The following is a 15,922-nucleotide window of genomic DNA, read 5'->3' as shown; positions in this document are numbered from 1 at the left end:
CATGTCTACGTGTTGCCCCCATATAACGGTACCTTCTAATATTCGGTATTTTAACCAGAATTGTTTCAAATTTTGTATTTGTAACAAAAAATTACTTACGAAAGAAAACGTCTTCGTATAGCCCCCATATAAGGGTTCTCATTTCAGTTATTTTTCTACGGATTTTTTTGAAAATTTTCAAGTTCCTTCAAAATGGTGGAGGGTATTACAAGTTCGGCCAGGCCGAACTTAACTTTTTTATTTAATAAAATTTGATATTATTATTTGAAATGACAATACCTTCTTAATTTTACCAGGACTTAGTCTTATGCCAGACTATGAAAAATTTCATTGAAAATGTTTTCCCATTTTCATCGACGTCTACGCACAATTTTTTTCATATGAAAAATGTTGATATTTTCTATTAAAATGAAAGGAATCAAAGAAATGACGCCCAGCAATCTTGATTTGAGAGTTACGAATTTAAGCACAAGGAATAATTTCAGATTACAGAAGTTTGTGTACATAGTTTCACCCTCTTCATACCTCTTGCCTATAAACTCATTTTCACATTAATGAAAATTTTCATAGTCTAGCATAAAACTTAATCTGAAAGAAAAATCATGGTAGAAGAATTCAGGTAGTCGCACCGACATCGCTGCTGGAACAATGAACTGTCACACCAATTTTGAAATTGAACATTTTGAATGAAAATTTATACAAAATCGTTAAAATTGATAAAAAAAAACTTCTAGCATGGGGAAAATTAAAAAACATGTTTTCTACATTTAATTCAATTAATCCATTTAAAATTTATTGTTCTATAACCTTTATTTGTTATTTTTTATTGAAAGCAAAATACACACATATACAAATTGCGTAAAGGTGTAAGTACATAAAAAGCTTGAAGTCGTGGCTAGGCATATTAATATCAAATTATAATTAATGCAATCCCTTTATGAAATATCACAAAATGTGCCTAGCCATGACTTCAAGCTTCTTATGTACTTACACCCTAAATGTTTTGTGATAATAAGGCCACAAAAAATATATTATTTGTTTACCTCCTGTTATTATACCATGCTTACAGTTCATCACAATTTTTCATTAAAAAATTTCATTTCAAAATAAGTTTGACAGTTCTTTGTTCCAGCGGCTCTGTCGATGGGAATGCCTGCATTCTTCTACTATGATGCATTTACAAAGTACTAAGTGGCCCAAGGCATATCTATTAGGTAGCCGCATCAGCCCAGCTGACGCTGCTGTTGTTGAATGTGTGGTGTATGTGTGGCCATATTCATTGGAGTGTTGGTGTCCTGATTTTGCATGGAACGAATCGAGAATTGTTGTTACTGCTGCTGCATATGTACACTGTTAACATTCGATACATTTTGGGCAATGTCGCTGGAGATGTAGGCGGGTGAATCCATGTCATGTGGTGCTATTTTATTTAAATCCTAGGTGTTGAGAATATGTTCAACACTGGCCTTGAAATGTAATTTATCGTGGACATTTCCAGGCGGCCCAGACGTAGAAGATATTACAATTGTGGGCTTGTATAAACACTTCGAGGGCTAACTATTAACTTGGGAACTTTGCAATGGTCCCCGAGAGTCGTATTATTAATTGGCTTAATTTCCATACACAACATAAAATGTAAACAGTCACCTCGTTTCTGATTTGCTGTAGCAAATTTGCCGCAAACTTCAAATATCACGGCGAATATCTATTTTTCGCCTTAGATGTCAATTTTGACATTTGAGGGTACCACAAAAGTTGCTTTGTTGTAGCAATTCGCCGATGCGGTTAACTGTTGGATCCAAAACAAACGAAACGATTAACGTACCGCTCACACGAAGCCACAAACTTTTAAAATTTTTTCAATCGTTTTGTACTTCATACAAAACAAAAACACAAACCTTTCAATGCCAGAAATACACAAACAGTACATTTGCTTTAATGTACTATGGCCGTGAGTTGCCAATCTGTTCTGTTTGCGAACAAATCACCAGGAAACGTTTCCAAACGTTTGCTGAGCGAAATTATGACTGGTGTATTTAGAGTTGCCATTCTAAATAATATTTTTATATATTTTTCCGTTGTATGCTAGACATAATTATAAGTTTTTCTCTTGGTGAAAAGTCGAAGTATTGTTAAACGTTTTCCATATTCTATTTTAAACAAATTTATTTTTTTTCTTGCTACATCATTCAGACCATCGCCAAACAAAACTGCCTATATATTTTTGCACAATACTGGCAACACTGAGTGTATTCAAAAAGCTAGTGATACAATGAACTGTCAAAAATGTAAATTTAAATTAAAAATTTGTTTGTTTGTTTGTTAAACTTTTTTAACTATAATAAAAACGACACCAATCACATTGTACAAAACATTATTTAAATATCTACTTATTTTTAAAGTATTATTATAGCATTTTTGAATTTTCAATGTTCACATTCATGGTAGAAAAATACAGGTAGATGCATCAACCCTTGGGAACATTGATATGTCAAATTTTTTTAAATATTTCTGCAAAAATAAGTACATTTGTCTATGTTTTACCACACAACGCCAATCGGAGATTGTTATAATAAGCATTTTTTAATAATTTTTACAAATTTGAGTAATTTTTCATTCAAAAATTTAAATTCCAAAATTGGTTTGACAGTTCATTGTCCCAGCAGCTGTGTCGAAGCGTCTACCTATATTCTTCTACCATGGTTCACATTAAATTGTTCACATTTGTTTACACTAATAAATCTACCTATATTTATTTACGATGACAATTAGCAGCTGAAAATTTGTAAGACCAAGCCGCGACTTTGTAAGACCATGCCGCGTCCAAAAAATGATATAACACTAGAAATCTTTGATTTCGACGATTAAAATAAACGATTTATGCGCAGAAACGGAGACTACCATAAAACATTATGCTGACATGAAGGTAATTTAGAAAGGTACTTAAAAACTGCACACCCTAATCTATCAAAACTACATATAAATGGAAAATGAACAGCCAGTTAATAAAACTGTATTAAAAATGTCATGCATAATTGATAAGAAAAGTGTGGAAAATGCTATAGTGGAGTTGTTTACTAAAAATGGCAGACCACTTCGTATGACAGAAGACCGGCCATTTAAGATTTCATATATTTTTCAGGAAATAATTGTACACTGCATATTTTTCTAAATCTGAATTTTCTAATTCAACCTCTTGTACCGAACCAAGTAATACTGAAAATGCACTTGAAGCTTACCTTAAAACTTGTGATAGACCTTCCTGCAGTGAGTCACACATAAAAAGTATTGAACGTTACCTCCTAATTTATGAAAGACAGCCCAGATTAGCAAAAAATGTAAATATTATATACTACAGGACAACTGAAAACAATACCCTAACAACAATTGCATTCAATTTTTATCGATTCCATGTACACAAGTAAGCGTGGAGAGATTGTTTTCGTCTAACACCAAAAAACTTGGATCATATTTTATTAACAAAAGTAAATGGAGCATTTGAATATGAAGGCAAATTATTTTTTAACCATTTTTATAATATTATTTTATTAAAACTTTTTCAAACATGAATAAAAATACATGAATTCATCTTAATATTACTTTCAATATTATTTGTAATGAGTTAATATATTTACAAGCAAACGCTTGCAATGTGTATTGTACTGTTCTGTTTTCAATGTTGCGTCATCCAGCAGAGTACATTTCAGTTTTGTTTTTGTTTCTACTCACATACACAAACAGTACAAAACAAAAAACAAGTGCCGTTAGCTGAGTATTGGTTTTGTTTCGTACTTCGGGAAAATACAGAACAAAACGATTGCAAACGTTTTCAATAGTTTATTTTCGTACGCTGGTTAGATCTACCTTGATGTGGCTGTTGTTGAATAGTATTTGTTGTAGTTTTGCTTCTACCTTCTTATAATTCTAACACGCATTACGAATCAGCAAAAAATTACAATTTGTACAATATTTTGCTTTGTACATTTCACAAGTTATCCAATTTTTTCGTCCAGGAACATATATACAAATTTAGCTTTACTAAATGTTTTCCCCTTTCGAAGATATTTATGTGAATATTTGAGGCGAATTCAGACTGCAAAAATTTGTTAAATTTTCTCTCCGCTGGCCTGATAAGGTTACCTCGTTAATCTACGATGGCTGGCTCTCTGCTTCTATAAGGGGGTTCTTCTGTGCTCTTTTGATACTAAAGTAAACTCGTCGAAAATCGAATTACGTATCCCTAACTGAGATTCTTGTTCGTATCCCTAAATAAGAGTCTTTGCTTAAGAGAAGGAGTAAAAATTGAAAACGGAGAAAAACAATTAATATATTTTTTAAAGTGTTTCGAATTAAACATAAAATGAAGACAAAATTGCGAATTAATTAATTATAAAACAACATTTGAGTTTCTATTTGCAAAGTACTTAATATGTTTCTACAAATCTTACAAATTTGCTGTATATGCTCCACCTACATATAAGTAATTGAGATGTCTATACCATTTCATCGAATGAATCGATAAAAGGATACGTTGATATAAATATTCAGCGAAATATCGACTTGAATTTCTCTCATAGGAAATATCTTCATTACAAAGGAGATTCTGTAAGAAGAGCAGAATGTTAGAATTGTGTTTTCGGTTGGTAGTTAATTCCCTGATATTTACCGTAACTCTTCAACTGTTACAGTCATGTAAGTATGCAATAAAACGATTTTGTTAAACCATTTTCCAACTTCTTGAAATTAACATCTTGCACCCGTAAACTCCTGCACAATTAAAAGTTTTCCAAGTTATATTACGTATATGGTCCATCTATTTATTGCTGGATTTTTTACTAGAATTAAATTTTCGGCACAAAAATATTAATTGTTAATTGCGGGTTTGTACAACTTCCTTCCTTCGGTTTAATAATAATACATACGGAATATCATATTCCTTTTTTGGAAATTAGTTAATCATTTTAATAAAGAATGCTACGCATATACCTTAATTAATTCTTTCTAATTCGATATTTTTATACTCCAAATGCTGTCCTAAGTCTTGTGTACATGTAGCGATTTTTAAACGGAAAAGTAGTTTTTGTAAAAAATCCTGGTCCCAAAAAATCCATTGTTTTGCTATAACTCCCGAATCGGTTCATGTACCACTTGTTAGATAGGTATTCATTTTTAGCAGTCAAATGTTACCTATGTTGACTACTGCGAAGGTTAATAAAGTTTTTGCACTCGGACTTTTGGGTCAAATGTCCGGGACCCAAGAATTTCGTGAAACCCGAAAAATTAAAAAAAAAAAAAACAAGTTAAAAAGCAGTAAGTTCGGCCGGGCCGAACTTTTAATACCCTCCACCATTTGAAACGAATTTGGAAATTTTCAAAAATAAAATCCTTAAAAAATTCTGTTAAAATTTTAAAAATACCGAATATAGCCGTTATATTGGGGCCATTACCATATTCAAATTCGAAACTTGTAATAAACGGTGAATAATGTAGCTAAAATCATCAAAATATCGTATATAAGGAGGTGCCGTTAAATTGGAGCTGTGCGAAGACCTGGATCAGCATAGACAATTTTTTGTCACAAGCTGTAGTATCCATTACGAACTTCAAATACCACATCTCAAACAATTTCGGTGGGTATTGTACCTAAAATCGTCAAAATACCGAATATAGGGAGGTACTGATTTATGGGGCCTATACGAAGACCTGGACCCGCACAGACAGTTTTCTGTCACAGACTGTAGTTCCCATAACGAACTTCAAATACCAATTTTGAAACAATTCCGGTGAATAATGTCGCTAAAATCATCAAAATACTGAATATAGGGAGGTAACGTTATATGGGGGCTATACGAAGACGTGCACCTGCACATACAATTTTCTGTCTTAGGGTGTAGTATCCATTTTGAACTTCAAGTACCAAATTTGAAACAATTCCCGTGAATAATGTTAAAATCATCAAAATACCGAATATCGGGAGGTACTGTTATATGGGGGCTATACGAAGACGTGGACCTGCACAGACAATTTTCTGTCTTAGGATTAGTATCCATTTTGAACTTCAAATACTAAATTTTAAATTACTTCCGGGAAAAAGGTCGCTAAAATCATCAAAATATCGAATATCGGGAGGTACCGTATATGGGGGCTATACGAAGACATGGACTTGCACAGACAATTTTCTATCTTAGGTTGAAGTATCCATTTGGAACTTCAAATACCAAGTTTGAAACAATTCCGGTGAATAATGTCGCTAAACTCATCAAAATACTGAATATAGGGAGGTACCGTTATATGGGGGCTATATGAAAACGTGGACCTACATGGTCCATTTACAAACTTAACCTGCCTACTGGAAAAATAAACATGTGTGCAAAATTTTAGCCATATATCTCAATTCATTCGAAAGATAGCGTGATTACAACAGACAGACGGACAGACAGACGGACATAGCTAAATCGACTTAGAATTTTACGCTGATCAAGAATATATATACTTTGTTGGGTCTGACATGAGTATTTCGAGGGGTTACAAACGGAATGACAAAGTTAATATACCCTCCATAGTATGGTGGAGGGTATAAAAATGGACGTGGAGTGGTTTTATTTTGATATTTATTCTTCTTCTAAATAGCACTGTGAATCCAAATACTTTTTTGGTCAGGGTATTGTCTTTGTGCATTTGTTTGTAAAAGGAAACGAGATGATCTGCATGAAATGAAAAATTATGATCTGCATGAAATGAAATTTTTCATTTTGTTTGACCATGGACAGACTATATTTAAATTGGAGATAATCGGTCAAAATTTAGACATAGCTCCCAAATATATCTTCGTCCGATTTGCCTTTTATTGTGCACGAAACTTGTAATATCAGCCCAAATAGTATGGTATATTTTCCTCCGCAGCCGTAATATGTCAAAATATATCAAATACAGTTCAGAAATACCATTACCAAATTTTATCGAGATTGGTTCAGATTTGTATAAAGCTCCCATATATATCTTGATCCGATATCATGTCAATTGTGCACCAAATGGGTAATAAAATCCTGAATTGAAAAAGCACAAACGCCACGGAAAATTTAGTAGAAATCAATTCAGAGGAGGATATTACATTCAATTACTTTAAATTAGAACTATGGTCATAGTTGATATGATTTAATTCTCACAAATTGCCCATAAAAACTTATAATTGTTATGTGAAACTCTTTAAAGTATAGTAAAGCACTGATGGGAATTAATTGTTCTTGTCATTTAAATAGTCCATATTTTTCATCATAGTATAATTCAATGACGAATAAACAAATGTTCGGTCCCGTGATATTCGATTCGTAATTTTTTCATGTTTCTGCCAAAATTTTCGACTGAATGAGTCCCAGTTTGGCATTTCGGAATTTCTTTCATATATAGCATTTTCAGATTAAATGAAACCTTTTGCAATTGAAATGAAACCATTCGCAGCGGAAATGAAACCTTTTGCAGTGGAAATGAAACCTTTTGCAGTGGAAATGAAACCTTTTGCAGCGGAAATTAAACCTTTTGCAACCGAAATGAAACTTTTTCCAACCAAAACGAAACTTTTTGCAAATCAAATGAAATTTTAGATTTATAGAAGAAAAATTACAAAACATTTTTATTTTTATTTTCTGACCTGACATTAGTTGAGAATGTGGACTTGCAGATACACTAATGTGGGGACTATACTTAAATAAATGCCTATGTGGACAGTTATCTGTAAGATGGTTCTCTATCCCAGGGTAGCCTAAATACAATATTTTTTTTGCCAAATCAATTGATGAATTTGGTCAAGACCAGGAGGGGTCATATTCAGAAAACTTTATGCGAAGGGTTTTTTTTACCCCCTTAGAATTGTCCAAGACCCCGAAAATAGTTTATATCATATGATGGTATACCAATATGTGATAATTTTTTGCAAGGATGGTTTCTTCCTAAATTACCAACATTTGCTGAAATAAGTACGAAAAATATAGTTAAAATGTAAAATATACTTGAAATCGGGTTGCACCCTTATATCATAACCTGCAAAAGCGATTTAAGGTATCTTTTAAGCTAAGGGAGAGTTTCTGGTGGGACTGCTATTTTGCGCCCTTTATATTCGGGATTTCACTGTTTGAAGTCCCAATAAATTTTGCAATTTGAGTTGACATTGGATGGATTACTGTCACATGAAAGAAGTGAAATGACCTACATAACGCTTTGCCGGTATTTTTATTTGTTTAAATGTGCTTGCATCTTCCTACATAGTGGGTCCTGGAGTTGATAGCCAATTTTAGACATGAAAGCCATTTGCGCACTTCTTTTAATTTTAATTATATTCATTCAGAATTCAAAACAATAAAAAATTTACGTTTCAATATAGTATGTCAAAATGAAAAAATTTCACACCATAAAGATTCTTTTCAATCACATTTTATTGGCACAATTTCGTGCGATAAGATACCATATGCTAAGATATGTTTGTATGAATTGTCAAAAACCCTCATGGCATTCTGGAGTTATAAGTAAATTATATTGGCATTATCTATTCAGTTTCGCCACCTCATAATTCGGTACTACACTTCAATGTAACCCACCTGCAATTTCAGTTTTCAAGAAATCGAGTTAAATTAAATAAAGTTAATCAAATTAAAAAAAATGCTCGTGCATGGTAAAATATTGTTTTTTTTTTCCAAAGCTTTTTTACTTTTTTACTCAATAAATACATAAAATGTAGAAATAACAGTTTGTACGTTGCCGCTTGGGGAGTACCCAAAAAGACTACACATATAAAACTTTCAAAATTAAATGAATGATTTTATCCTTTTCTCCCAAGAGACAATCCCGAATTTGTCTGAATCGTTTAAATCAGTAAGTAACACAACTATAACTATAGTTAATAATTACAGTATGAATGCCATGGAGTAAGAATAGCCAAATTTTCTCAGCGAACATGGAAAACAGTTCCAGAGTCGGTAAACACGAACTACGAAGGAGTGTTAAAAAGTAGAAGTTCGCACTAATGGAGCATCAATTTGTATGTAACGTGTAGAATTTATAAATGCAAACTCATGAACCAACACTTGTAAAAATGAAGAACTGTACGCAGATTAATGTAATCCCTACAATTGCAACCTATAAATACTGGTGTTAATTGAAGAGCATGGATACCTGGATACCTATATGGATACCTATATGAAAAATATATTTAACAATTTTACTCACTATTTTTTTAATCCTATCAAGATTATAAGACCACGTTCCAGAAAAAACTTTAATGCCATAATTTACAATGGACATTAATAAAGATTTGGCCAAGTGTATTCTAACATTTAAGGATGTAAAAGAATTAAGACTATAAAGTCTTCTTAAAGTAAGGCGCACTTTTTCATTAATATCATTAATATGGTTAGTAAAGATAATGTGAGAATCAATAATTAAGCCAAGACACTTCATAGAATGCACAAAATAGGGGAACCATTTATTGCAATACTGTTAATAGATGCAATTTGGTTACGTGGATGAAAATATAACGCTTTGGTCTTTGAAGGGTTAATTTTCAACTTGTTAGATAATAATAAATTTGAAATAAAATAAATATGATTATTCATTATTATTTGTCTACAGAAGAATACGATGGGAACAACAAAAAATGTCATCTACAAAAACGTAAGGATTACATATAGAACTTTCCAATGCTGACAATATCAATAATATAAATATGATATAGAATGGGGCCTAAAATCGATCCTTGCGGTACACCAGAAGTCACATTACCAATACAAGAATTAAAACCACTGTAATATACATACTGTTTATGTCCAACTAGATAGGAATGAATTAATTTACAAGATGATTTAATTTTTGCCGATTTTAATTTCGGCCGATTTCACATATTTGACACGCCAATTTCAATGAATATGGAAGCTGTGACGGAATTTGGTGTAAAAGTAAATTTTGGGATATGATTTTATTAAGAAGCATTGAACCAGAACGCCTTTGCAATGTTATTATGCTAACAGTAAAAAAATACACAACAATATAATTGAGGATACGATTATTAGGGGAAAAGTATTTTGCTACCATTCCATTAAGGAATAACAATATTTATTTTTTTAATTTTTGAATTTGTTTTATTTTTTAACAAATAAATAATCGTATAGAATATTTTGAATGCATATAAAATCAAAAGGGGTAGCGAAGCGCACTGGGTTTAGCAAAAAATTAATAAATGACATTCTGCCTTAGATAAAGGCAACAAACTTTAAATTTATTTTTATTAAATTATGAAAATTTCAATTATTCAGTTGGTCTATGCCTTAATTATGCCTCACTTGTTATATTGTATTGAGATTTTTGGGGGTAGATGTGGTTTTGTTTTTCGTAAGTTGAAATTATTGTTTCATAGGGTTATGCGATATGTTTTTTGTGTTAAACGTCGTGATCTTATATCTCCTTCTGTGAATGAGTTCCTTGGTAGTTCATTTGATTGTTTTGTAAATTTAAGGTCAATGTTGTTCTTCTACAAAAACTTTAAATTGCGGACACCTTTTCTCTTTTGGATCTGTTTTCTAGATCTGTGAGGAACCCGTTAATACTTATACCACGCTTGACTCCTCTGTTGGAAAAATCCTTCTACGTAAGAATTGCTCTTATTTTCAACAATCTGCCGCCCAATCTTAAGATATTTAATTCATGGTATAAGCGTAAATTATATGATCACTTCAATCAAAATATTGTTTAATAATGTTCATGATTTTCTTGTGTTTGTTTTTGCATTTCTCTTGCATAGCTGATTCATCTTATTATTTAATAAATTGTTAATTTTTTTTATTTTTGTTAATTTGTTTTAATGTTAATAAAAATTTTAATTAAGGTCTTTTAGATTAAGAATATTATAAATAATTTTAGAGTAGTCATGTATAGAAGTTTTTGGAACCGTCCATGGACTAGGTAACTGTGTTAATTGAATATAAATAAAAAATTAATATAACATCTATCTTTAACATTTATTTAATTTCAATTTCCACCACGACTTTAGTCCAGTGTTCTTTAGATAGTTCACAAAAAATTTAATGGAATTATTTTCATTTGATTCGATGACATCACTGGTTTATTTAGTCGAGTTATGATAAGTTATGAAGAATTCTAATTTTCAGGTTTTATTTTAATACACTTAAGTAAACAAAAAGTGAGGAACCGCCGAGGCAGAGGTGCTTAACGTGTACATTTCGCCGTTAAATAGCTGTGCCCCACGTTATATGCCCAGTACCACTTTACTTTTAGTAGGCAATAACCGTCTGGTGCTATGGGATTTAAATGCCCATCATGAACTATGACATTCCGTCCTAGGTAATGACCAGGGAGGCATGGCTCTGGCTGAGCAAATCGATATCTGCCACAGCCCAGGTCTGACCAATGGCGAAACTTGGCAATCAGTCATTTCTTTAGGCTCTTTGCTATCGAATGTGACCCCAAGGATTTTGGGGTAGGTAGTGGTCGGAATTATGTGACCCTCGACCTGCACATTCAGCTGTGTTTTCATCTCCGCAGTCCATGTGGTAGATAGCGTGGCCGTTGATTTAGTGGCGGATATTTTCATATTGCTCGCATGAAAGAAGGCGGCAAGGTCCGCGAGATATCCGTTCACCCTGACATATATGTCATCAACTGCGGGACTCGACGCCATGATCGTATAGTCATCCGCATATGCTACGATCTCGATGCCGGAGGGTGCGGAATTCTGGAGGGCGCGGAATTCCGTAGAGGTTAAACAGTTCCGAAGATATCACCCCACCTTGGGGAACCCCTTGCTTCACTATACGGGGCTTGCACTTCTTATTCCGGAATTCCACGTACGACTGGCGTCCACACATATAGTTGACTATCCAACGTTTCAAACTTGGCCGGAGGGTAGTGTTCTCAACGTCCTCGAACAGCGTGGCATGGTTGACCGTATCAAAGGCCTTTGATAGGTCGAGAGCCACCACTACTGTTCTGTGGCACGGCCTGTTCTGGTTGAGTCCTCGACTGATATGTGTGGATATGGCGTGCAATGCTGTTGTAGTGCTATGTAGTGGACGGAAACCGTGTTGATGGTTAGCAACTGAATAGCTTCCTCTGATACTGGGGAGGAGTAAGGCCTCGAGAGTCTTTGCTACTGGCGACAAAAGCGAAATTGGCCTGTATGATTCGCCTTTGCTGGCATCCTTGCCAGGCTTCAGTAGCGGGACCACCCTGCCCATTTTCCAGGCTTCGGGAACTATGTGGGTGGCTAACGACAAGTTAAGGACTTTGGTTAAATACTCAACTCCCGGCGTATCCAGTTGCTTCAACATTACCATTGATATTCCGTCCGGGCCCAACGCTTTAGATGACTTAGCGTTTCGGATGACATTCGCAACATCACCCATCGTAAACTGTGGAGGTACATCCTCGGCGGGAAGAGCTCTTCTACGACGTAGTACTCTTCGCCTCGCCCAATAACTCTCGGGGTGCTCGACAAATTGGCGGTTAAAACGGCCAGCGCACCTCTTTGGATCAGTCACCGTTACGTCGTTAAATGTGACTGCTGTCCTATCATCCTTTTTCCCAGGGTTCGAGAGTGACTTTACCGTTATCCACAGTTTACTTAAATCGGTTCCAATTGAAATTTGGAAAACGTGGATCTGCATGGAAAACAAGTTAATGTAACCATTGCCAACTTCAAATGAGAAATTTGAAAAAGTTCAGTGCATACTGTCGATAAAATCATCAAAATATAGGGTTCCTGAACCAGAGCTATGTCTACTTCAGCTTTCGAGAGGGATAGGAGGAGTTCTGCAGCAGGTGCTTTGCAGTGATGCAGATTAATCTGCATGATGCTAAGTAGCCGCTGTTTTCTTCCACCTAATGCAACGGCGTTAGACGGAAACGGATCCATCCAGCGCCGAAATGCAGTTTTCCCCCACGAGCTTGAAGGTATTCCTGGCCATCCGTATCCATAGATACCTTGATGACTCAGTGTTTGAACTGATAAGACGCCAGTTGTCCGTTTTGAGGTTGGGGTTCTGCTTGCCCAGTATTGTCAGGATGCGTGCCGGATCCACGGATGGTGGTGGCACCCAAGCTGTCAATACCTTACGGCAGGGGATGTCCTTTAAGGATACAGCCGCCAGATCACATCCCTGCCAGAGATCGCGAAAGCCAGATACTGCGGTGACCAGGTAATCCTTAGATTCCTGGTTCTCGCAGCACATTACTTTCACGCCTTTGTAAAGGGTTGCACTGCCGAACTGCATACTTCGTGGGTCACCCTCTCCCGTGAAGACAAGCTCCCTCAGACGATCTTCGAATAGCAACCATCGACTGTCGCTGATTTTACCTTTCGGTTCAGCCTTGTCGATGATTGCTACCCGAAGATTGTCCGGGTAGATGGTTTGTGAGTATTTCCTCTTCCGTCCTGTTTGGCCTCCCGTTTATGACTTGACCTCTCCCTTGTGGACCTTGTCAGGCTTAGAGCTTGAAGGGGCTGGTGGGGGCGGCTTAGTCACGACCGGCTTGCTAGCGGACGGAGTGGAAGTTGTGGACAAAGGCCGAGAAGCCGGGCCCGTGGATGCTTTCTTGGCCTCAGGGTGTGGTTCTTCTGTAGACCGACCCCTTTTCAACGCTGGGCGTGAAGAGGTATCGGCTTCCGGTGGAACTGCAGGGGCTACGGCTATAATGGGCTTCGGTTTCTTGGCCTTATTTTTCCTGCGCTTTTTGGCAGGTGGATTTGACCAGCAGTGTCAGCATTAGCCGTCACCTCGTGAACAACGACCGTGGTGGTCTTGTTATCGGCGGTGGAATTGCTGACCTCCGCAGGGCCCTCAGCAGAGGGTTGAACCACAGGTTGGTTTACCCTACTGCTGATAGCAGATTGTAGGAGAGGTAGAAAAGTCTGGTTAAGAGAACAGCTTGGTAAATGCGGGTGGTTCCGTTCGAACTTTGCAATTACCTTGAAGTTCACCTTGATCAGAATCCTCTCTCTCTCCGTTATCTGCGCGGAGTCTTGGCCGATAAATTCTTTACAGTAATTTACCGACCTTTTATAGCCCCGCTTTGCTTTCGCCTCTTTTAGGTCTGCGCCATCATGAGAGGTAGGGTTTGTGGCAGGATCCCCGCCAGTACCTACAATGATGGCGTCTTGCCGATCGAGGCTGGTGACATCGGAAGTGACCGACGTTAGTCCCTCCTGTTTTTGGGACTCTGCGCAAGTCTCGCTGGGAGTGTTCTTGGTGGCTTGTTGAGATGTCTTACCACTTTGAGACGAGGAAATGACCGTGATGTCCAGTTCCTCATCCGAAAGTGGCGAGTCATCTCCAAAGCCAGAAGGAATACTTTCCTGACTGAGCCTTAGCGTTTTTGTCTTCTCCAGGAGGGAGGACAATTGTTCGCTTTGTCGCTGGATCTTGTCGTGGATAACGTCACTGTAGTTCAGTATGTCGTCCCCTCCCGAGTTGGAAATCATGTCCTGTGGCCGGTCCTTGGTCGTTGCTTCCTTGTAAGCAATGGTGTCATTGGTGGTAGTTGGGGGGTTTGTTTTTGTTATTGTTGTTCTTCTCCATGTGAAAAGGTCGGACTTGGAGGAGACGAGTTCCACCATGGCATAGCCTCTCTACCATGGCAAGGACTTGGCAACTAAGCCTGTTACTCACTGAGGCGCCCAGGTATCAGTGAGGCAACCGTACGAATATAGTCGGTACCCTGACTGCAAACCGAGGAACACTGATGGGCACGGTTTACGTAACACCCAGCACTGTTTACGTAACACCCCAGCGTTAGGGGGTCTTATTCCTCGGTAGACCAACACCGATCACTGGATAAGTCGAGGCGCCAGTTGTTCGCCTCGTCGAACCAGGGATCCCCCGGAACCGCTGAGTTGTCCGCGAGTGCGCTTATTTATTCGCAGCTGCCCTATATATCTGTTGGGCGTTCCACTATCCGCAACCTGTGGACGCGTCCGGTAGCAACCAGCTATGCTTCCGATAATCGGCCGGACGAATAGTAATATATATACAAAAAAAAAAAAAAAAAATAATAATAATAATTCAAATTTAGTAGCAATTTAGTAATTAGTACCTCAGACACAAGCTAAACAACAGTTAAGCAAGGTAGAGAGGAAAAAAGCAAGAGGCATCAATACACTTAAGCGCTAATCATCACTCGTTTCCAACCGAGCGAATGTAGCTACTACAAGTATAAAAAGATATTTTAGGTTAACAAAATTTATTAAAAAAATTAAAATTATTTTTAATCTTGTCGAGGTGAAGATTGTACAATCTACGAGACTATAAAGTATATTTAGATCAGAGAACAGAGTAATTTGTATAGTCTATTATTAAGCCTAATTTTTTATATTTACGAAAAAGCCTTTTTTAGAATTTTTTAAATTTGATAACTCTGGGGTTATCCATGGATATTTATTTGAATTTTAAACTCTAGTAGTTGGAACACATTCCTTATTAAATCTATTTAAAATAACGAATGAAATGAGGGTATTAAGTTTTCGAAAATTAGTTTTTTTTTTGTAATTGAGGACAGTTTTAAATGAGTCGGACAGACTTTCTTCAGTTACATAACTGTGAGTCATGGAAATATATAAAGTTGGATGGTATATATCTTCAGGTGTGCATATTGGAAGAATTCTGAATATATCAAAATGCTGTGTTATATTTACATATCTTTAGGAGTGCATATTGGAGGAATTCTGAATATATCAAAATGCTGTTATATTTACAAACGCCAAATCAAGAATTTTACTGTGGGAATTTTTCACACTGTTTATCTGATAAAAATTTAAGTTACAAAAACTATTTATAACTTCAAATTTATATTGGGTACTGTTCATTTCGGATGGCAAAGGAATCAGAGCTTCAGAATCTGGCATTAGAAGCTAGCTAATGAAAGG

The 15,922-nt window shown here is 36.0% G+C and overlaps 1 protein-coding gene across 3 annotated transcripts in view; it reads left to right on the top strand.

The window, feature by feature from the left end:
- Positions 1 to 4,246: 4,246 nt before the first annotated feature.
- The window catches only part of LOC101901654 (transmembrane protein 132B), a 261,310-nt gene continuing 249,634 nt past the window's right edge, over positions 4,247 to 15,922 (top strand). Inside the window, exon 1 of one of the 3 annotated variants that reach the window (XM_059122969.1) lies at positions 4,247 to 4,692. In XM_059122969.1, the coding sequence (XP_058978952.1) occupies positions 4,620 to 4,692 (73 nt within the window). In that variant the 5' untranslated portion in view covers positions 4,247 to 4,619. The remainder of the gene's footprint in view (positions 4,693 to 15,922) is intronic. The other 2 variants (XM_059122968.1, XM_059122967.1) reach the window with 2 other exon arrangements.

The sequence above is a fragment of the Musca domestica genome, unplaced genomic scaffold (assembly GCF_030504385.1).
Source record: "Musca domestica strain aabys unplaced genomic scaffold, Musca_domestica.polishedcontigs.V.1.1 22, whole genome shotgun sequence".
Taxonomy (NCBI): Eukaryota; Metazoa; Arthropoda; class Insecta; order Diptera; family Muscidae; genus Musca; species Musca domestica.
This window is presented reverse-complemented; position numbering and strand designations above follow the sequence as displayed.